Here is a 21,763-nt window from a genome sequence, read left to right as displayed (position 1 = left end):
TTATGTACACCGAGAGTGTATGCACCAAGACAAATTCTTTGTGTGTCCACTCACACTTGGCCATTAAAGAATTCTATTCTATTCTATTCTATTCTATTCTATTCTATTCTATTCTATTCTATTCTATTCTATTCTATTCTATTCTATTCTATTCTATTCTTTTTTCTCTTTGAAGGACATTATTTTCCATAAATTTAGTTTGTGGAAGCTATCTGTCACTAAGGATCAGCAGTGTTTATCAGGATGGTTGTATGTACCACAAGTGGACAGATGATACAAACTGTTCAAAAATATTGTCGCCCGCAGACCATGTTCTAAGTAGCAAAATGTAGTTCTCAACCTCAGAGTCTAAGATAGGCAGTATTTTTTTCTTTCTCTGTTCCACTAGCTGCTTTATGCCTGGTTGCCTAACTAGCACATTGGGGATGTATTACACTGTTAGACTACAAACTCCAGGTTTTGGTGGTGTTATTTTACTATTTGATAAGTGTTGTTGGCTAGAGATAATATATATATTAATCTACTCTTGGTGGATTAAGTTTGCTTGTACTGTATGTGCTACTAGCCTACTGAAAGGATTTACATCTTGTGCCCTCTAGTGGTGGAATCCTAACTCTTCCAAATCCTACATAAGATATTGATAATAGATGAAAGCAATAGTTGAACGCTTGGCCCGAACATAAAAGTAGAGGCCTTTGAAATCACCTATGACCGTGATGGCGAACCTATGGCACACGTGCCACAGGTGGCACGTGGAGCCATATTGGTGGGCATGCAAGCTCAGCTCCATTTTCGGGCCTTCTGGGCCCAGCAGAAGTAGGGAAACAGGCTGTTTCCAGCCTCCAGAGGGCTTTGGGGGGGGTGGGAAAGGCCATTTTTGTCCTCCCCAGGCTCCTAGAAAGGCCCTGGAGCCTGGGGAGAGCAAAAAACAGGCCTTCTGGTCCCACCAGAAGTCGGCAAATGGGCCGTTTCTGGCCTCCAGAGGGCCTCCGGGGGGTGGGGAAGGCCGTTTTCACCCTCCCCAGGCTCCTAGAAAGGCTCTGGAGCCTGGGGAGGGCGAAAAATGGGCCCACCGTGCCATTGCATGCCAAAAATGGGGAAAGCGGGGGGGTCTTGCATGCATGTGCGGAAGGGTGGGGCGCATAGAATTATGAGTGTGGGCACACACGCGCGCGACCCCCCTGCACTCCCCCTGCTTTTGGCACGTGATGGCAAAAAGGTTAGCCATCACTGACCTATGATATGAAGAGGGCTATCAATCAGACAAAACCTAATCATCTCACAACTTGAAGCTTTGTCTCTCCAAATGTAATAGCTATAGCCTGTTATACAAAGCCATTTCCCCCCTTTCTTTCTCCTTTTGCAGAACACATCCAGTTTGGATCATTTCGACCGGCTCAAGACCCTGGGTACAGGCTCTTTCGGGCGGGTGATGCTTGTGAAGCACAAGGACTCTGGAAATTATTTTGCCATGAAAATCCTTGATAAGCAGAAAGTGAGTCTGGATGTGCTGATGATCTTTGCTTTGCAAAGCTGGTTTGAAGAGGAAGTTGTATCTGACTTGATCTCGTTTCTGTATTGTAGGTTGTTAAACTGAAGCAGATTGAGCACACCCTCAATGAAAAACGCATTCTTCAGGCTGTGAACTTCCCATTCCTTGTCAGGCTAGAGTATTCTTTCAAGGTAGGTGATGTCAAGTAACAGTCTTTCTCTCTCACCTGCTGGATTTCTAATTCTCTGAACATCTGTTGCTCCAAAGTGATCAGAAATTTGGCTCCAAGGAAGAATTTTCCTTTCTAGAGGCAATGAGCAGATGAACAGAGTGAGTATCTTCATGTAGTGTCCTTTGCAATTAAAACACATACAAACACTTAGCAAAACTTATACTTATCATAAATTTTCTGCATGTAGTAGAAGGGAAATAACAGCTCTCAGTGTTGAAGTGCCAGTCCTGGAAATAAGTCTGCCCCTGAAATGAATGTGCAGTATTCTGAAATGTGCATAAACTGTCTTAGTGACAATTTCATAGGGGCAGCCTAGAAAAAATACTTTGAAATGACCAATATGAAACTGCTATAGTGAGCACATAGGTTTAGGATACGTAACACAAGATCGTATGCTTTAAAGGCTTGGCCATTCCAAATGCTCTAAGGCACGGATGGCAAACTCGATCATGTCACGTGACGTATCGTGACATTTTTTGCCTTTGTGGAACCTGGGTGGGTGTGGCCTGTGTGTGACACATCCGGCCTGCGGGCCGCCAGTTTGACAGGCCTGCTCTAAGAGTTTCTGTTAGTTAACACACCTGTCAGACCAGATTATAAAAAGCCATTAAACTCAACCTATCTTTGCTGTAAAGTGCAAAATGAGTTTTAAAATCCTTCTGGTATTCTCCATGTTTATAACATAAGATGGGCTAAGCTGTGTTTGTATTATGTCTGGGTTTTGCTAAAAAAAAACCTTGAGGTCCACCAGATGCAGAAGAATAGATCTAACATGAAAGACTTATGAGTCCAAGAATGTGTCCTGAGCACTAGAATAACAAGCTAATGACCTTCCCACACAAAAATCCTCTCTGGGTTAATCACTTTCTGTGTCCAAACTTTGTTTTATGCCAATATTTTAATTTATGATTGAAGGAGAGTTGTTACTGGTGTTAAACATCTAGGAGCAACGAGTCATCTTTTTTCTATTGGAAATCACCAAAAGGCTTACCAGAACATCCTGATCTACCTTCTGCACAACCTTGAGCTAAGATTATGAGCTTAATACTTGTCTGAAAACATGCCCAATTGAGATCTGTGCTAGATATTTCCCCAAGCATTGCAGTCCTTGACAATAAAATACCAGTGTTAATGACTCAATCTGCCTGAGATGTTGTACGTAGTTTATGCAGTATCAGAACTGTACAACTTGTAGAAGGGAAAGGGCCACATTGATAAATTAAAAATCACCATGAACTCTAAAGGAATATCTTCCTGCCAATCTGCTTTTCCATAACTAACTAAGTAATGGCAATGCTGGAAGTGGTGATAAAGCTTAGAGATGCTTGGCAGTGCATCTTTTGGGACAGCGGATAATAGTGAATTTATTACTTTGTTAAAAACACCCTCCAGGCTGCACAAAATTCCTTGGTGAGACACATGATGTACAAGCCTTGTATATTGTATAACATGTGTTGATTCTAGAGATAAGAATTGAAAGTTGATTCTAAACAATTGTTTATTTAGTAATTAGTCACTTTTAAACTTATGGCAGTGACTTCCTAACAGCAATATTTAGGACTGAAGTCTTACATTAAAACATATCTGTGCATATCTAATTCGTCCCATTGCGGGTGAGAATAATGTGTAGAACTGAACTGTGTAGTAATGTATAGAACTGAAATAGAGGTGGTAATCAATAGGTTCTTATGTTACTTCTTAAGGTTGCAATAGCATTAAGGACATAGAATACAGGTAGTCTTCAATTTACAACCACAATTCACAAAAATTTCCATCCCTAAGCAAGATAAGTGAATTTTGCCCTATTTTACAAACTTTCTTGCCATGGTTGTTGAGTGAATCACTTCAGTTGTTAAGTTAGTAACATGTTTGTTACTGGCTTCCCCATTGACTTTGCTTGTCAGAAGGTTGCAAAAGGTGATCACATGATCTAGGGATTCCACAACTGTTATAAACAAAAGTCAATTGCCAAGATCTGAATTTTGATCATGTGACCATGGGAATGCTGCAACACTCATAAGTGGGGAAAATGGTCATAAGTCACTTTTTTCAGTGCCGTTGAAACTTCAAATGGTCACTGAACGAATGGTTGTAAGTTAAGGACTACCTGTAGTTATCAAGCCAAGGTCTATTCTAGTCCAACGTTCTGTTTTTCATAATGACCTCCAGATATCACTGATGTGACATAGACAATTGAGGGCAACATATCCCTCTTCCTCCATTGTTCTTCTACAACTGGTATTTGATAGCCCATACTAGATTTGTTGTCTGTTTATTTATTTGTGTTCCTGGTGGCCATGATCATGTCTTATAATATTTAATTCCACAGATCAATTGACCAAAAAAAGTATTTATTTTGTCCGTTCTAGTCACTTTCTAAGTCAGCTTTGTTAGATTACCTCTAGCTCTAGCGTTTTGAGAATGTGAAGAAAAATCCTGTCTGCTTTGTCCATGCCATGCCTGATTTTACACAATCTAATATAGTTGTTTTTCTTTTCAATTGATTTTAGGGATCAATTTGAAGGGAAGATATTTGAATTCTCTGATCATTTAGTTATCCTCATTTGTACTTATTCCAACTCTGTTATATCACTTTTTTAAACATAGCAGCTATAATTGTAAAATATAATATTACTATTTTTATTAAATTTATATGCTGCTTGACTCCTAGCAATATCCCAATTGTTGCCAGTTTTATTTTTGGTATCATTTCTAATGATTCCTAGTAGAAAATTTGCATTTTTCACAGCTGCTACAGACTTAGTTGACCTTCATTTATCTGCAACCTCTAGAGTCTTTTTTTTGTTGTTGTTGTTAGTTGCATACAGCTCAGACCCAATTTCCGTATAAGAAAATTTACTGGTTTGTGGGGTAATGCACACCACTTTACACTATTTAAATAGAACTGAGTTTGCCGTTTGGTTAATTAGTGACTCATTTTAAAGAGATTTTTCTAGAACTCTTGTAATAGTATGAAAATATCTTTCATAGAAAATGAAGGTAAAATGTCTGCTTTTAAATACAATCTGCTGTCAAGCCAGAATTTAGTTTGTGCACATATGTGGTATAAATGAATAAGGACGAAGAACAGTTTGCAGGGCTGCATTCTAAGCATCCAATGGGTGAAGTTGCCTGCTCTAAGTTGAATTCTAGTAGTGCAGTTCCTATGGAGTTGATTAAGTCATGGTCTGTCTGACTGTGTGATTTGGGAAGAGATTGAGCCCATTGGTCCCGAGAAAGTGGACAGAGTCGTCAGGACTGTGAGCTTGGCCACCTGTGTATTAACATCTGTATCATTCCTAGGTGGCCAAGGCTGCTTGAAGGTGATGTGTTGTTGAGTCCAAGTGCTGGTTTTCATCCACGGGATGAAGTAGATGGTGGTTCATCTGCCATTAAAGAGGTAGTGGCCTGTCCCCTTCTCAAGAAACAATAATTGGGCCCAATGATACTTTCATCTTGTTTCCAGTTTTCCCTTTTTAGGCAAGGTTGTAGAGAAGGTGGTTAGGCTGCAACTTCAGAGAATTTTGGATGATACGGATTCAGGTCCTGTTTCAAGTCTGAGCTTAATAATGAGATGGCATTGATCATACTTGTGAATAACTTCTGGAGGGATAGTGCATTCATCCTGACCTTCCTTGATCTCTTAGCAGCTTTGGATACCATTCGTCATGGTATCCTTATGGACAGACTTAAATTACTGTGATTCTTCTTCTTTCCCCAAGATTGATTCTAATTTATTTATTTATTTATTTATTTTTAATTTCAAATTTATATACCGCACCTTCTCCCAAGGGACTCAGGGCGGCGTACAGCCAGATAAAAACATACAATACATACAATACAAACATTAAGAACAATTAAAAGAATATATTAATTTGGCCCCAGTTTAATGCCTAGTCTCCTGCTCTGTGGAGTCTTGCTCCTATTTAACATCTACATTAATTTACTGACCAAACTCATCTGCTGGCATGGAGTAAGATCACCATATCTGTATGCTGATAATACTTGGTTACTCATCTCTACCTCTGGTCAACAAGCGATGCTATCAAGGTTTGACTCAGTATTAGAAGCTATAGTGGTCTGGATAGGAAGAAACAGGCTTTGGTTTAACTCCAATAAGATTCAGTGGCTAGGCGTTTTATGCAGATTTTCCATCTTTCATTAGGGGTGGAGTGGCATTCCCCCAGGCAGAAATGATGTGCAGTTTGAGAACTCTCAGTTCCTCCTGGAAGAGCAAGTGGCAACTGTGGACAGGAGAATCTTTGCAAATTTTATCTTATGTCTCAGATGTGCTAATTCCTGGATTGGGATACCTTCCAATCCAGGAATCAGCACAACTGAGCCATAAAATAACTTTAGCCCCTCATGGTTTAGTCACCTCCTGCTTGGAGTACTTTAATATACTCTACATGGGGCTCTCCTTGAACTGTATTTAGAAGCTGCAACTGGTTCAGAATTTGGATAGTGGGTAATTAGAGACTGGACATGTCCCAGTATATCCATATTACACCACCATATGCAAACTACATTGGGCTCCAGAGGCTTCTGGGACCATTCAAAGGGCTGGTTATTACTCTGAAAGCCCTTCATGGCACAAGATATTTGTGGACTATCTATCTGTTATTAATTCTGTTCAGTCCACCAGATCCAACAAAATTGACATGCTCTTGGTGCCTTCCATCAAGCCATGGCAACTAATGAAATCCAAGAAGAATGCTTTCTCTGACATGGTACCTGCCCTATGGAACAGCATATCTTTCCCCCCCCCCCAAAAAAAAACCCCTCCCAAAATTGAATAGCCCTATTGGCTTTTATTAAGGTTGTGGAAAAACTATGCATGATGGGCCAGAGTGTTGAATGAATCCATCTCTAAAGGCACTGTAGTATATTGATTGGGGTCCTCTGGCAATTTTTTTCTGCTTCTCCCATTATTATTGTTTTTAAGTTGTTTGTAAGTTGCCCAGACTTGTTTTTGAATTGTGTGGCCATATAAGTTAAATAAACAAATAAATATTTTTGGTGTGTGTGTGTGTGTGTATTTCAGGTTTTCAAGTATAGACATTGCTGGTGGGGAAGGAACAATGCACTTATATACAAAGGGAATAGATGGAAATAAGTAAAGTAAAATTAAATAAGTATAAAGATTGGAGAAAAGTAAACAATGCAAAATGTTCCACTTTTGGAACAATTTGCTATTCCAACAGCAAAATGAAGGTTGGAGTACTCTGTAAATTAGCTTGGAATGTTTCTGGTAAAATCAGATCGATCTAGTTCATGAATTGGAACATTTGTAAGATTGAATTGTTTGTCATATCTCTAGTAAATTAGTCATGACAAAAGAGGTAAAACATATTGATATTGAATTCTAAGCAGTAAAATCTGCTCTGTAGCCAGCTCAGATCCATAGGCATTGTAAAAATAATGAGGGGAGGGGGGTTTCCTTTGCAATTATAAAGCAAGATACCTGGATTAATTTCTTGCACCAGTTTGCAAGATAACTAATTCTGTTTACAAGAAATTCTTCTTCCTTCCGCTTTCTGCACATTACTGCATTACTTTAGAAAGCCGGTTGTCTTTTTGTAATAATTGATTAGTTGTGTACCTGGAATCATCAGAGGTGAAGCAGGGAACAAAGCACTGCTTGTTATTATTACTCTTAGTTTATTTCTGCATTCAATTACAGGATAATACAAATCTGTACATGGTGATGGAATACATCCCAGGTGGTGAGATGTTCTCCCATCTACGACGGATTGGCAGGTTCAGGTAGGTGTGCTGCCTCATCACTGCAAGGACGCGATTATGCTAGTAGGAATAGAGGAACTGGGTATTGTAGTTCTTATATTTGATTCCCAGGTATGAAAAGAGGAAGCTAACCCAGTAATCATTTTTCCAGTTTCTTTCACCTTCTACTTAAGTATATCTGGGGAAAATCTATACATTTTTTTTTTTTTTGCATACCCTGCTAATCTCTGATACAGAGTTATGCATTTTGAGATAAAGTCAAAAGATAGGATGGAAACTGTTTTATGGCTAGATGGCCAAGCCTGGTAGGGTCACTGGAGCTTAACACTTTTCATCAAATGACTATCGATTGATTTGGGCATAACATTGGCAAAGTCAGAGTAAGAAAAAAGCTTCAGCACAGGTTTAGTCTAGAGTTGCTCTTGTAAGACAATTGATGGAAAAGTTAAGTTGAAAAGTTGAAAAAGGAGAAAGAAACATCTGGCTCCTTATTAGTGCCCTGGTGAACAGTGTAGAATGAAAGCCTAACTGACATTGTTTGGAAATCAGTAATAAAAACGTTTTTCTCTGTTTTCCTGTTGTTGTTTTTTACAGTGAACCTCATGCCCGGTTCTATGCCGCTCAGATTGTGTTGACTTTTGAGTACCTGCACTCACTAGATCTTATCTACCGAGACTTGAAGCCTGAAAATCTCCTCATTGACCAGCAGGGCTATATTGAGGTAGCACTATTTCTATCAATTTCATACTCATATTCAGCATTCTTAAGAATTGCTATCCATGTCAGTAGTCTGGCACAGTGAACATTATGTGCAAATCTGACCACTAGATTATATTAACAGGCCATGACTGAACAAAGTTGCCATGTGCAAGCAGGCAGCAATATAAATTTCCTAAAATAAAATAAATAGATAATAAAATAAACTGACTCAGCATATGTGAACGAAGCTTCTGCATCTGACTATTTGGAGCTTTAGGTAGTGTGCTTGCTTAATAACATCACAGTAGAGGGGGTTGATAGATTAAAAATAGATCCCTCCTTGCCCCCATCCTGCTCCCACCCTCCCCATCTTTTAATTGGGCTGCTCTATGTGTTTTATTTTATATGAATTTTACTTATGCTTTTATCTTTGTACAGTTTTAATTTTTTTATGATTGTAAGTCACCCAGAGTTAGCCTGAGGTAACTCAGGGCGGCCAATAAATTTTCTAAAAAAAATAAATATATAACCCCAATTGGGATAAGTAACCTTATTGCTAAGTGAAGGGGTTTCTAAGTGGGAAATCGTGTGACTGCAAGAGTCCTTTCTTGCTGGAAAGAGACAGGACTACTTTTGTTTTGGTTTTTGGTTTTGTTTTGATTTTGTTTGCCTCCAAACCATCCCCTGTCCTTTGGAATGTTCAAGTACCTGCTTATTGTCTTGTACGCATTGAAAGGAATGCAATCGTGCCACAGCCTGGGACTGGCAACTGTGAGCAGGCTAGAGTACTCTCTTTAAATCTCCTTCTCTCCAACCTCCTTGTTTAATGAAGGGGATGGGGAGAAAAAAAAGCAAGTGATTTCTGTAGGCAATGTCTTCTTTGCCTGACCTTTTCCTGCTGTTTGATTGCAAGATTGCAAGAAAGTAAACTGTTTGCTCTTCTACACATCAACATCAATGTGATCACACTGGAAGCAGGGAAGGACCAGGCAAAGGAGAGATTACTACAAAAATCACTTGCTTTTTTTCTCCCACCACCACGTCACAGAGCAGAATAGCTTCCTTTCTTCAAAACCCTTTCTCTCCAAACAAGTAAGGGGGAAAGAGAAAAAAACACCATAAGTCAGGCACAGGACATGCAGCGATTGTAATGATGATCTAAGGGAAGGAGAAGGAATGGCAGAACCTGGGGGCAGAGTCAAAAGAGGAATCAGCCTAGAATCTATGTAGCCACAAGTCCAATTCCCTCTTGAATTCCATTGACCCTTATCTAGTGCCAAAATAGTGCTAGTTAATTGAGTAGATTCCTATACTAGGCATGCGTAGTAATAAATCAGTTTAATTGGAACTTCACATGTGGTCCTGGTCTTTTCAGCTGACAGAGACAACTATAAAGGTTATAAATGGACTGTAAAGTTATTTTTTCATAATTGTCCTCACATCAAGCAGTCTCTAAATAGTCAATAAGCAGGAACTACTGTATAAGTAAATGAATATTGCTATACATAAGCAATTTTGTATGAATGTAATAGAACTGCTGGCAAAAAACAAATACATGTCCTCCGATTATTTGTATTTGATTAATAGAAATATATCAGTCAAACAATAGTCTGTCTAATTGAATGTACTCTGAAGAATACTGTATAGCATTTTTCTTATCTTGGAAAGTACTACAAATCTTGGTATTGCTCTTAAGAGATCTTTGCAAAACAAATCTCCTTAATCTACCTGTTCTGACCTTAAATATTCCTTTTACCCAGATTGGATTTGTGTTTAACATTCATTCTCATCACCTTTATTGTTGACAATTCTCATTTTTAAAATTCATCTTCAGGTCACGGATTTTGGCTTTGCCAAACGAGTGAAAGGCCGAACATGGACCCTTTGCGGGACTCCAGAATATTTGGCTCCTGAAATCATTTTGAGTAAGGTGAGTGATCTGCATTCTCCATGGACAGTATGTTGTGGTTCTATGCCTGGTCAAATTTGGGGAGGGCTGGGGGAACCCCTCAGCTCTTTGAATATTCCACTTCTTCTGGTTGTGATCTGAGTTTTTATTCCTGTTGCAGGGTTATAACAAAGCAGTGGATTGGTGGGCTCTTGGTGTCCTCATCTACGAGATGGCAGCTGGCTATCCTCCATTCTTTGCAGACCAGCCCATTCAAATCTATGAGAAAATTGTCTCTGGGAAGGTAATATTTCAGCAGATGCCTTATTTGCTGCATGCAAGATATTACACCCGCCTGTTGTACATTATTGGTCATTTTTTTCATGGAATAGAATCCAGACTTTACCTTGCGTGCATATTAAATAATTTTTTAAAAAATATATATATTTACACAGGTAATCTGGTTTTGAGTGTTCACAGTGATCGTTTGAAGTTATGCAGTAAGCAACCCCTAGCATTTACGAATAAGTCCCAAAAATACAAATCTTGCAGCACCACGGCAGTTGTTTGCCCTAACGAACAATCACAGAGGCTCGGCAACATTCATCCTGCACATTGCCAAAATGGAGTTCCAGAGGGGCAGATCAGTCCCTGTGATGCACAGTTTGGGCCTCTGCAGACCTCCCCCAGCATATTGCAGACCAAAATGAAGCTCCAGAGGGGCGGATCCATCCTCCTGACACTCCATTGGGGCCTCTGGAGGCCTCCCTGGCACGTTGCAGGCTAAAATAGAGTTCCATTCGGGCCTCCCCTGGCATATTGCAGGCCGAAATGGAGCTCCGGAAGGGAGGATCTGTCCCTCCAATGCTCCGTTTGGGCCTCCACAGGCCTCCCCTGGCATATTGCAGGCCGAAATGGAGCTCCGGAGGGGATGATCCACCCCTCTTACGCTCCGTTTCGGCCTGCAATGTGCTGCGGGAGACCTCCGGAAGTCCAAATGGAGCATTGGAGGGGTGCACATGGCTGAGAGGCTGAAAAGGAGACTGCTTGCTAGATCTTTGCATGGTAAGTGACCCGGCACAGCAGGTTGGGTAGGGGGGAAAGCAATTGTTTGGGAGCATGAGGTATTTCAATGGGTTGGAGAAGCCTTGGGTGGTCTTAGGCAGGTGGCCTGTTCCATCACTGGGCCTCCGATGGCCTTCCCACCCCTGAAATACATCATGTGCACTTAACGAGCCTCGCATTCAATTAACAAATGTGTAGGAAAAATGAGGGAGCGATCCCGTTCAAGGTATGAGACTCACTCCCACAAATCCTCGGTTTAGGAATGGAATGGGCAGGGTCCATTCCATTTGTAACTCAAGGACTACCTGTAATACTCACTAAAACTTGGATATAACTTTACCCTGCCAAGTAAATGCTAGAGTAATTATAGTTCTGTAGATTGCAAGTGGACACCTTTAAACTATTTTTTTGACAACATTTTGAACTTATCTTTTTGGCATTACTCACAGCTTTCACTGTAGTAACAAAATGTATGGAAATTTGCATGGGTCCTCTTTTTCTGCATAATGTTTAAGAGAATAAAACTAGGCAAAGGGTAGTCTTATTGAACTGTAACCATGAAGGTGTGAGTTTTCAGGGAAGGACTAAATAGAAAAGAAACTCCAATCCTAGGCAAAAAACCTATACTCCCAACAAAATTCATATGCTAATTTTTTGTTCATCTGCTTCTAACTTTTTTTGCCTTCTCCCTCCTTTACTACTTTTCTGGAAAAGTTTCGAAGGGCCCTGCTTATGCACATTGTTCTAAAAAAAATTACCTCTGAAAACACCTGCCATATGAGGCAGAATATAAACCAAAAGTTAAACTGTTTCAACCTTTCTGTACAACTCTTACTATAAGGAAACTTACCTTTATTGATAAACAATCAAGGATAATGTTTTATTGCTTCATTTAAGCAATTGGACCATTGCCTTGATTTGCTTTTGATTTGAAATTCATGCAGGTATTACAAGTTCCTACAGCGTCATTCAGCAAAGCAGTGTCCTAAATTTTAGAAATAGTTTTAGTAGTTTTTCCCAATAACAACATTAACACTGTGGCTAGACATGTGATATTATTTTTAACTTATTGGGTTAATATAAAATACAGGTGAAACTCGAAAAATTAGAATATCGTGCAAAAGTTCATTTATTTCAGTAATGCAACTTAAAAGGTGAAACTAATATATGAGATAGACTCATTACATGCAAAGCGAGATAGTTCAAGCCTTGATTTGTCATAATTTTGATGATTATGGCTTACAGCTCATGAAAACCCCAAATTCACAATCTCAGAAAATTAGAATATTGTGAAAAGGTTCAATATTCTAGGCTCAAAGTGTCCCATTCTAATCAGCTAATTAAGCCATAACACCTGCAAAGGGTTCCTGAGTCTTTAAATGGTCTCTCAGTCTGGTTCAGTAGGAATCACAATTATGGGAAAGACTGCTGACCTGACAGTTGTGCAGAAAACCATCATTGACACCCTCCATAAAGAGGGAAAACCTCAAAAGTTAATTGCAAAAGAAGTTGGATGTTCCCAAAGTGCTGTATCAAAGCACATTAATAGAAAGTTATATGGAAGGGAAAAGTGTGGAAGAAAAAGGTGCACAAGCAGCAGGGATGACCGCAGCCTAGAGAGGATTGTCAGGAAAAGGCCATTCAAAAGTGTTGGGGACTTTCACAAGGAGTGGACTGAGGCTGGAATCAGTGCATCAAGAGCCACCACACACAGACGGATCCTGGACATGGGCTTCAAATGTCGTATTCCTCTTGTCAAGCCACTCCTGAACAACAAACGACGTCAGAAGCGTCTTACCTGGGCTAAAGAAAAAAAGAATTGGTCTGTTGCTCAGTGGTCCAAAGTCTTCTTTTCTGATGAGAACAACTTTTACATCTCATTTGGAAACCAAGGACCCAGAGTCTGGAGGAAGAATGGAGAGGCACACACTGCAAGATGCTTGAAGTCCAGTGTGAAGTTTCCACAGTCTGTGTTGATTTGGGGCCATTTCATCTGCTGGTGATGGTCCACTGTGCTTCATTAAGTCCAGGGTCAATGCAGCTGTCTACCAGGAGATTTTGGAAGACTTCATGCTTCCTTCCGCAAACGAGCTTTATGGGGATGCTGACTTCATTTTCCAGCAGGATTTGGCACCTGCCCACACTGCCAAAAGTACCAAAACCTGGTTCAATGACCATGGGATTACTGTGCTTGATTGGCCAGCAAACTTGCCTGACCTGAACCCCATAGAGAATCTATGGGGCATTGCCAAGAGAAAGATGAGAGACATGAGACTGAACAATGCAGAAGAGCTGAAGGCCGCTATTGAAGCATCCTGGTCTTCCATAACACCTCAGCAGTGTCCCAGGCTGATAGCATCCATGCCACGCCGCATTGAGGCAGTAATTGATGCAAAAGGGGCCCAAACCAAGTACTGAGTACATATGCATGCTTATACTTTTCAGAGGTCCGATAGTGTTCTGTGTACAATCTTTGTTTTATTGATTTAATGTAATATTCTAATTTTCTGAGATTGTGAATTTGGGGTTTTCATGAGCTGTAAGCCATAATCATCAAAATTATGACAAATCAAGGCTTGAACTATCTCGCTTTGCATGTAATGAGTCTATCTCATATATTAGTTTCACCTTTTAAGTTGCATTACTGAAATAAATGAACTTTTGCACGATATTCTAATTTTTCGAGTTTCACCTGTATATCAGAACTTAGTGCTGTACTTTTGAACTGTAACAGCTCAATTTAATCAGTGAAAAAATTTCTTTTTTATGTTAGAGTCTCCTATCTATCATCTCCTCTGAACTGCATTTTATATTCTCAATTTAAAACAAAATATATTTTGGAGAAAGTGCAGATGTGCAGTAGGTGGTGCATAGGATGTAAAACATTCTTATCTTTCAATAGCTAGTTGGTCAACATTATCCTCCTCTCATTATCCTTGCCACAACCCCAGTCAGTTGAATTTTTGGTTTAGTTATTCTCTCAATTGAAAAAAAAATCCTTTTTATTCTGCTCAGATACTTATGTTTGACACCTTAGTTTATTGCAGGGGCAAATTAAGTTAAATAAATCAAGTAACCAACTTCTGCAAGTATGACAGATATTTCTTTAAAATATTCCAGTTATATGCATTAGGCAAATATTTAATTTAATGACTTGCATGTATTAGATTTGGCTTAAGACATTTAGCTTTCTAGACTTGGTGCAACTCTTTCTCCACTAGAGTCTGTCCACTTGAAAAAGAGAAAAGATGGGCCAAACTCAAATCTAAACGATCTACTTTTGCTTTATCTTGTTTTATTTTTCTGGAATCCAAGATCTAAATGCTAAAAATATACATTTACATTTTAAAACCCTGAATGCAAAATATTTATTTTCTTTTGTTTTTGAATATTAGTACTTAACAGAGCTTGTATAGTTTCAGGCAAATAAATTATTTTTTTCAGTAGTATAATGTTAGATTATTATTATTATTAGTCAATTGGGAGTCGGGAATAATGCAAGCCACACAATCTGCCCTCTGCTTACCCTGAGGGAAATCTAAATACTAAATTCTACTCTGTAAAGTAATTTGGCAATCTATAAATTTTATGCAGGAATATTTTTGCTAGGTTTTTTTTTAATCCTTCTGCTTCTCTTGTGTCAGTAATTCTTATTATACCATCTGTACTTTTCCCATCTTCAAGTTCCCGAGAGGCAGAAATTCTTGTAAAAATAAGGTCTTGGGAATTCAAAAACAAGATGTACTGGAAAACCTACATGGAACTGTAGTTACATGGTAAATATTCTAATTTCAAAAGTGTGTTAATGTCTTAAGCTATAGAGTGCTCTCCACCAGCCTAGTCATTCCAAATATTCCAGGAGGGCACAAATTTGAGAATAGATTGCTATAGTATATGAGACATCATACTGCCTACCCTATTCCTGTAACTTTGAGATTTCTTTCTGGAGACAGAAAAAAATATTGGGTTTTTTGCATCCAGGTCCGCTTCCCATCCCACTTCAGCTCAGATCTGAAGGACCTGTTGCGTAACCTGCTACAGGTAGACCTCACCAAACGCTTCGGCAACCTCAAAAACGGAGTCAACGACATCAAGAATCACAAGTGGTTTGCAACCACCGATTGGATTGCCATCTACCAACGGAAGGTAAACAACTGCAGCCAACAGGCTTTTTTAAAATAAAGAGTACATATTATTATCAGGCATTAATGTCAATTGCCTACTAGGCTTAAGGCTTCCATTTGCATATATACAAAAGGAGTATTTATTGCTATGTGATGGCGAACCTATGACACACATGTCGAAGGTGACAGACCACAATGTTTTGAGTGAAACACCAGAATTCAACTGATAACTACGGTATTCTTGGAAGCATACCCTAGTCTGTGATTTTCAGAGACTGCAAATGTTATGTGAGAGGACCATGCTCTTGCATGGCCTTCAGAGCCTCCAAAACTCATGTAAAAATGGGATTTCTGGAGGCTGTGGAGGTTGTGTGAGAATGGATTGTGCTTTGGTGTAGCTTCTGCGTTTTCTTTCAAGTCACATAAGAGGGCTCTGCTCTTGTGTTGCTTCTGGAGCCTCCAAAAATCGCCTGAGGACAGGGCATGTTTTCTTATGGTTTTTGGAGACCATAGAAATGCAGAAGAGCATTCTTTAAGTCACTTCAGAGCGAAGGCTTCGTGAACCCAGAACAGTCTCAAGTAGGCCCAAAAGCCTGTCAAAAGAGAACACCACCTATTAGGATGTGACAGATTCTGGGAAGCACTGGGCTGCAGGGACAATTGTGCTAGTCCCCAAGGTTCACCTTCATTGGAGAATGGCATGAGGTGGCCTTTTTGAGTGGTAGCAGTGGCAATAGGACTGAAGTCGAAGCCCAGGCCTCTATTTAGAACCCACCTCAGTGCTGTCACCAAGTGCCATAGTTCAGGATGACCTGAATGGGAGCCAGTTTGGTCTAGTGGCTAAGGCACCAAGCTAGAAGCTGGGGACCATGACTTTTAGTCCCACCTTATCCACAAAAGCAGCTGGGCCAGTCACACATTCTTGGCCTAACATACCTCACAAGATTGTAGTTGTGGGGAAAATAGGAGGAAGGGATGTTGGATACGTTCACTAACTTGAGTTATTTGTAAAAATCATAAAAGCAGGATACAAATAGATAAAGAAATAGAGAATTGTTTCCCTTTTGTTTGGGGGAGACATGATATACCAGCAGAGTCAAGTTAGACCATATTCCAAATTTTTGATATGCCAAGCCCAAAAGATTCACCATCATTGCTTTACATTGTATGGTTACTTATGTGAAGTGAATTAGTTGAAGGAGAAGAGAATAACGGAAGCAGTGACAATGATTCCCTTTTTGAAAATTGTTTGCCAAACAATTATCACTGGTTATTCTAGTGGTGTAAAATGGGGCTGGAAGGTTCTGAATGTGGTATAAGAAACAACAAGTTTGTGAAAAAAGAACTATTTTAGATACAAATAAATGGGTTCTTGTATTTGCTACACCACTTCTGACCCTCCTCAGATTTGCTGAACCAGAGGAATGCTGTCGATATAATTTATTTGGACTTCAGTAAGGCATTTGATAAAGTAGACCATAACCTACTACTAGATAAAATAGAAAAATGTGGGTTAGGCAGCATCACCACCAGATGGATTTGTAACTGGCCGATCAACCGCACTCAACGTGTAGTCCTCAATGGAACTGCATCTATATGGAGGGAAGTATGCAGTGGGGTATGTTTTAGGCGCTGTTTTAGGCCCAGTACTCTTCAACATCTTCATCAATGATTTGGATAAGTGGATAGATGGGGAATTCATCAAATTTGCAGACGACACCAAGCTAGCAGGAATTTTATTTATTTTATTTTATTTTATTTTGAATTTGTATACCGCCCTTCTCCCTGAGGACTCAGGGCGGTGAACAGCCAAGTAAAAACATCAAGTACAAATATTAAAATACAGTTAAAAATATACATATATAAATTTGGCCCCGTTAATTAAAAACAATAAACAAAACACTTAAAAACACTTAAAAAATTAGGCCAGCCCGGCTTGCTGGAAAAGGAAGGTTTTAAGGGCACGGCGGAAGGCACTGAGGTTTTGGATTCTCCTTATCTCTGGAGGCAGCTGATTCCAGAGGGTAGGTGCCCCCACAGAGAAGGCCCTCCCCCTGGGGGTCACCAGCCTACACTGTTTTGGCTGATGGCACCCTAAGGAGGCCCTCTCTGTGGGAGCGCACAGGTCGATGGGAGGTCGTCGGTGGCAGCAGGCGGTCTCGAAGATAGCTAGGCCCTATGCCATGGAGCGCTTTAAAGGTGATAACCAACACCTTGAAGCGCACCCGGAAGACCACTGGGAGCCAGTGCAGCTCGCGCAGGAGCGGTGTTACATGGGAGCGCCATGCTGCTCCCGTCACTACCCGCGCTGCTGCGTTCTGGACCAGTTGGAGCCTCCAGGTGCTCTTCAAGGGGAGCCCCATGTAGAGAGCGTTGCAGTAGTCAAGGCGAGAGTTGACGAGGCATGAGTGACTGTGCACAGGGAATAGCCAACACTCCAGAAGATAGGCTTAAGATACAGAAGGATCTTGACAGACTTGAACATTGGGTGCTATCTAACAAAGTGAAATTCAATGGTGAAAAAAGTAAGGTTCTACATTTAGGCAAGAAAAACAAAATGAACAGGTACAGTATATGTGGTACCTCACTCAATAGTAGTAACTGTGAGAGGGATCTTGGAGTCCTAGTGGACAACCATTTAAATATGAGCCAGCAGGGTGCAGCAGCTGCGAAAAAAAGCCAACACAGTTCTAGGCTACATAAACGGGGATAGAATCAAGATCACGTGAAGTTTTAATACCACTTTATAATGCCTTGGTAAGGCCACACTTGGAATACTGCATCCAGTTTTGGTTGCCACAATGTAAAAAAGATGTGGAGACTCTAGAAAGAGTGCAGAGAAGAGCAACAAAGATGATTAGGGGACTCGAGGATAAAACATATGAGGAACGGCTGCAGGAACTGGGTATGTCAGGTTTAAAGAAAAGAAGGACTAGGGGAGACATGATAGCAGTGTTCCAATATTTCAGGGGCTGCCACAAAAAAGAGGGAATCAAACTATTCTCCAAAGCACCTGAGGGCAGGACAAGATGCAATGGGTGGAAACTAATCAAGGAGAGAAGCAACTTAGAACTAAGGAGAAATTTCCTGACAGTTAGCACAATTAATCAGTGGAACAACTTGCCTCCAGAAGTTGTAAATGCTCCAACACTGGAAGTTTTTAAGAAGATACTGGATAACCATTTGTCTGAAGGGTTTCCTGCCTAAGCAGGGGGTTGGAATAGAAGACCTCCAAAGTCCCTTCCAACTCTCTTATTCTGTTTTCTGCTGGATTGATTTATAAACAATGGCTTGGTTTATACATTGTGTTAGACCAGGGTTTGTATTAACCAGAACTTTCCTAGCAAGACATAGTGCCTATTTTGCTTTATTGTTTTTTTACATTAAATTAACCCAAATCTACAGTTTACCAAACACAATATATTAATCAGCATATTGTGGTTAGTTAAAACAAAGCATATACACCAAGTAATTCTGGATAATTTTTAATTTGACTTTTCCTAAATTAGAAACAAGAAATGGGAGAGTCAGCTGATAAACCTGTATTTTGGGAAGAAATGGCTAAGTAGCAGACATGGGGAGGAGTAAGGTAGAACTCCGATTGAGCTGAAACAAAGTAATAGTGCACTTGTTTGTGCGCCGCTTTACCTGGTTAAGAAAACCCTTAAAGCATGTCCTTACATCAGTGAGTGTGTGTGCAGGAGCTACGTTAAGCAAATTTTCCCGGTCCTGTGTTAATATTAGAAGTGAGCTATCCTAAGCGCAAATAGCTTTAAGCAGCTGTGTGTTTTATTCTCTTCTATAGAGAAGCAGGGCCTCTTTAACCCCACTTTATAGATAAACAAGTAAGCATTTTTGTTGGATCTATACATTTAGTCCAGTATTCATTGGATTCATCTGAGTGTAAAAGTTGTTAAGACCTGTTGTTGAGGATGTGCCACTCACCATGCCAACAGAATTGACCTAGTGGTGTACTTTCTCTCGTCAGGATCACTATGTCCTTTATGTTCCGGTTTAAAAAGAGAGAAAATGAAAAAAAAATACTTAGATTAATAACCAATATGGTAGCCTTATTTCATGCCTCATGTTATAATTGATCAACTGATGATAAACACATGATGACTATCCCCATATTATAATAATGCTTAACAGTGCTATCTCCTCCACAGGTGGAAGCTCCTTTTATACCAAAGTGCAAAGGACCTGGCGACACAAGTAACTTTGATGACTATGAGGAAGAGGAGATCCGGGTGTCCATCACTGAAAAATGCGTCAAGGAGTTTTCAGAATTTTAGGGCCAGCCCCCTTTGCTTTGTGTGCCCAGGAAAAGAAAGGGCTGGATTTGATCAGCCTCAAGGGCCAGAGTTCCTTGCCTATTTGTTAATTTTGGGAGGTGGGAGAGTGTTGGGGTTCACCTGGATCTGTTTGGGCAGAAAAGAGAAAAGGGGAATTCATTTGAAGCTGTGGAAAAGACAGTAGTCTGAATGTCATCCATCCACCATCCACTGCAAGCTATAAGGTGGCTCCCAGCCACTCTCAGGCAGTTTTTAAAACAAATTCCCTTCCTGCTCACATTGACTCCAATCGATAACAGAAACCCTAATTGGACAGTCCCTGGTTTTTTGGTGGCTTTTTATTTTTAAGGGAAAGGGAATACTTTGTAATTCATCACCATCTCTAATGATTTGGTTCATGGGGCATTGCAAAAAGAAAAAGAAAAAAAAGGGAAGGGAATTGGGGGGAAGGCAGAAAGTAAACACATCCACAACAGCACTTTGGTGTTTAGACCAGCATAAAATGGGTTCCAACCCAATTGTCTCGCCTCCCACTGTGAGACCACCCTATCCTTTTATCAATAGCCCTTTCCTCCCCTATCCCTTTCCAAGGCTCATTTTATTAACTTTAAAGAAAAAGTTTAAAGACATAGTTGACTGGCTTAAAAAAGGTTTTAACAGTCTAGGTGGGGGCAATGCTTTTATATGCTCTGTTTCCAGCACAGTTAAATGAAATTCAGCAGGAATTTTAATTCTGTAAAAACAGCTGGATTTTAGCATGAAGAATATGTGGTTTCTTTTCTTTTCTTTCTTTCTTTCTACACTTGATTTCATGTTTTTGTCCCTAGTTTTGGGAAAGAAAGAGGCAATAATATCCACACTTGCAGAAGGGGGACAATGACTGGCTGCAGCTGGGGCAGGAATACTATGGGAAGAAACACTGTTTGAATGTGTATTTCCAAAACCCATTATTTTGCTTCTCAGCTACCCTCACCCCCTCCAAAATGTATCTCAAGATCAGTTCTACTGCATAAGGTAACTGCTGGAATATTTGAATGGATGAGAAACAAGCAGGATTTGTGAAAGATGAGAATCTAGCTATTTGTCACTGTCTGAAGAGGTTTGTCCCCCTTAGTAGCAATTAAAATGGGGATAAAGTACGTGCGCAGTGAAAGATGTTGGCAAGACACATTGGCTGGATATGATTCTTCGTATTCCAGCCCAAACCTCAGTGTTGATGAAAAATGGATCTGTGGGTGTGGACTCTCCATTACTTCGGTCCTTAAGATCTCTATACACCTGCTCTGGTTTTATGCTAAGATAACAAGAGAAGGATGGCAAACCTAACCCTGATAATAAAGATGGTGAGATTTACAAACAAAATAGACAAAACCCATTCACTTGTGCCATGCAGACAAGGGAGTGACCAGTTTTGGTCTGTTGTTGAGATTGGAAATACAAAGTGGCATCTGTTTAGTGTCTTTTCTCTGAAAAGATGGAAGCAGTTGGAGTTGGACTCAAACGATGTGGAGGGAAGGCAGCTTGTTGTTTTGTCCTAAATTTTTCTGATACTCCCCTTCACTTTTCCAATGCAATGCCTCCTTGTATTCTGTCTTCACCTACCTGACTCCAAATACACTCTTTCTAAATTCACAGTTTAAGTTTCTTCTGTTCTCCTTCCATGGCTGGAGAGCAGAGCAGGCGTCTTTGGATTGATAGATGTAATCTGCACAGAAGTGCTATTAGGATCAGACAAGCTTTATTTACCTCCACCCCAACTTCTCATCATCCCTTCCCACCAAGAAGCTCCTTAGTCCCATTTTTGTGAAGTTGGGGAGGAGTAGACTTAAAGTCATCTGCTCCCAGTCTTGGAAGAAACAAAAACCACTTCTGTGTAATCCAACAAAACTTGTTTCACTGAGAAAAAAAAACAAACCCTACTTCCTCTTTAACAGTGTGCTTTGTTGTAAACATATTTGAAACTATTACCAATAAAGTTTTGTTTAAAAAAATAAAGTTTAATTCCTAAAATTTAGTATAAGATGGGAAACAGCAGTAAGGAGTTTGAGTCATGATGGCCGGTGCTAAAAGATAACATGAAATAAAAAGGTATGGAACTTTTAGGAATTCACAATGCAGTTTTCGTTAACTATTGATACAGCCTACCCTTTGTATAAAGCTTTAAAACTGATTGACATAACTGAAGATATGTGAATTGAATGCTCTCTGTTTTAATTTGAAGTT

General features: G+C 39.9%; 1 protein-coding gene across 2 annotated transcripts in view; it reads left to right on the top strand.

The window, feature by feature from the left end:
- The window catches only part of PRKACA (protein kinase cAMP-activated catalytic subunit alpha), a 58,911-nt gene extending 39,272 nt beyond the window's left edge, over window positions 1-19,639 (top strand). For both annotated transcript variants that reach the window (XM_070937406.1, XM_070937405.1), the window contains exons 3-10: window positions 1,367-1,495; window positions 1,585-1,683; window positions 7,408-7,490; window positions 8,064-8,190; window positions 10,003-10,098; window positions 10,238-10,360; window positions 15,103-15,267; window positions 19,415-19,639. In XM_070937406.1, coding sequence (XP_070793507.1) covers window positions 1,433-1,495; window positions 1,585-1,683; window positions 7,408-7,490; window positions 8,064-8,190; window positions 10,003-10,098; window positions 10,238-10,360; window positions 15,103-15,267; window positions 19,415-19,540 — 882 coding nt within the window. In that variant the 5' untranslated portion in view covers window positions 1,367-1,432 and the 3' untranslated portion in view covers window positions 19,541-19,639. The remainder of the gene's footprint in view (window positions 1-1,366; window positions 1,496-1,584; window positions 1,684-7,407; window positions 7,491-8,063; window positions 8,191-10,002; window positions 10,099-10,237; window positions 10,361-15,102; window positions 15,268-19,414) is intronic.
- Window positions 19,640-21,763: the final 2,124 nt, after the last annotated feature.

Source organism: Pituophis catenifer, unplaced genomic scaffold (genome assembly GCF_029215685.1).
Source record: "Pituophis catenifer annectens isolate HBS135680 unplaced genomic scaffold, rPitCat1.0.hap2 SCAF_2, whole genome shotgun sequence".
In the NCBI taxonomy this organism is placed as follows: Eukaryota; Metazoa; Chordata; class Lepidosauria; order Squamata; family Colubridae; genus Pituophis; species Pituophis catenifer.
The sequence above is the reverse complement of the archived record's forward strand: the minus strand, read 5'-3'. Positions and strand labels throughout refer to the sequence as shown.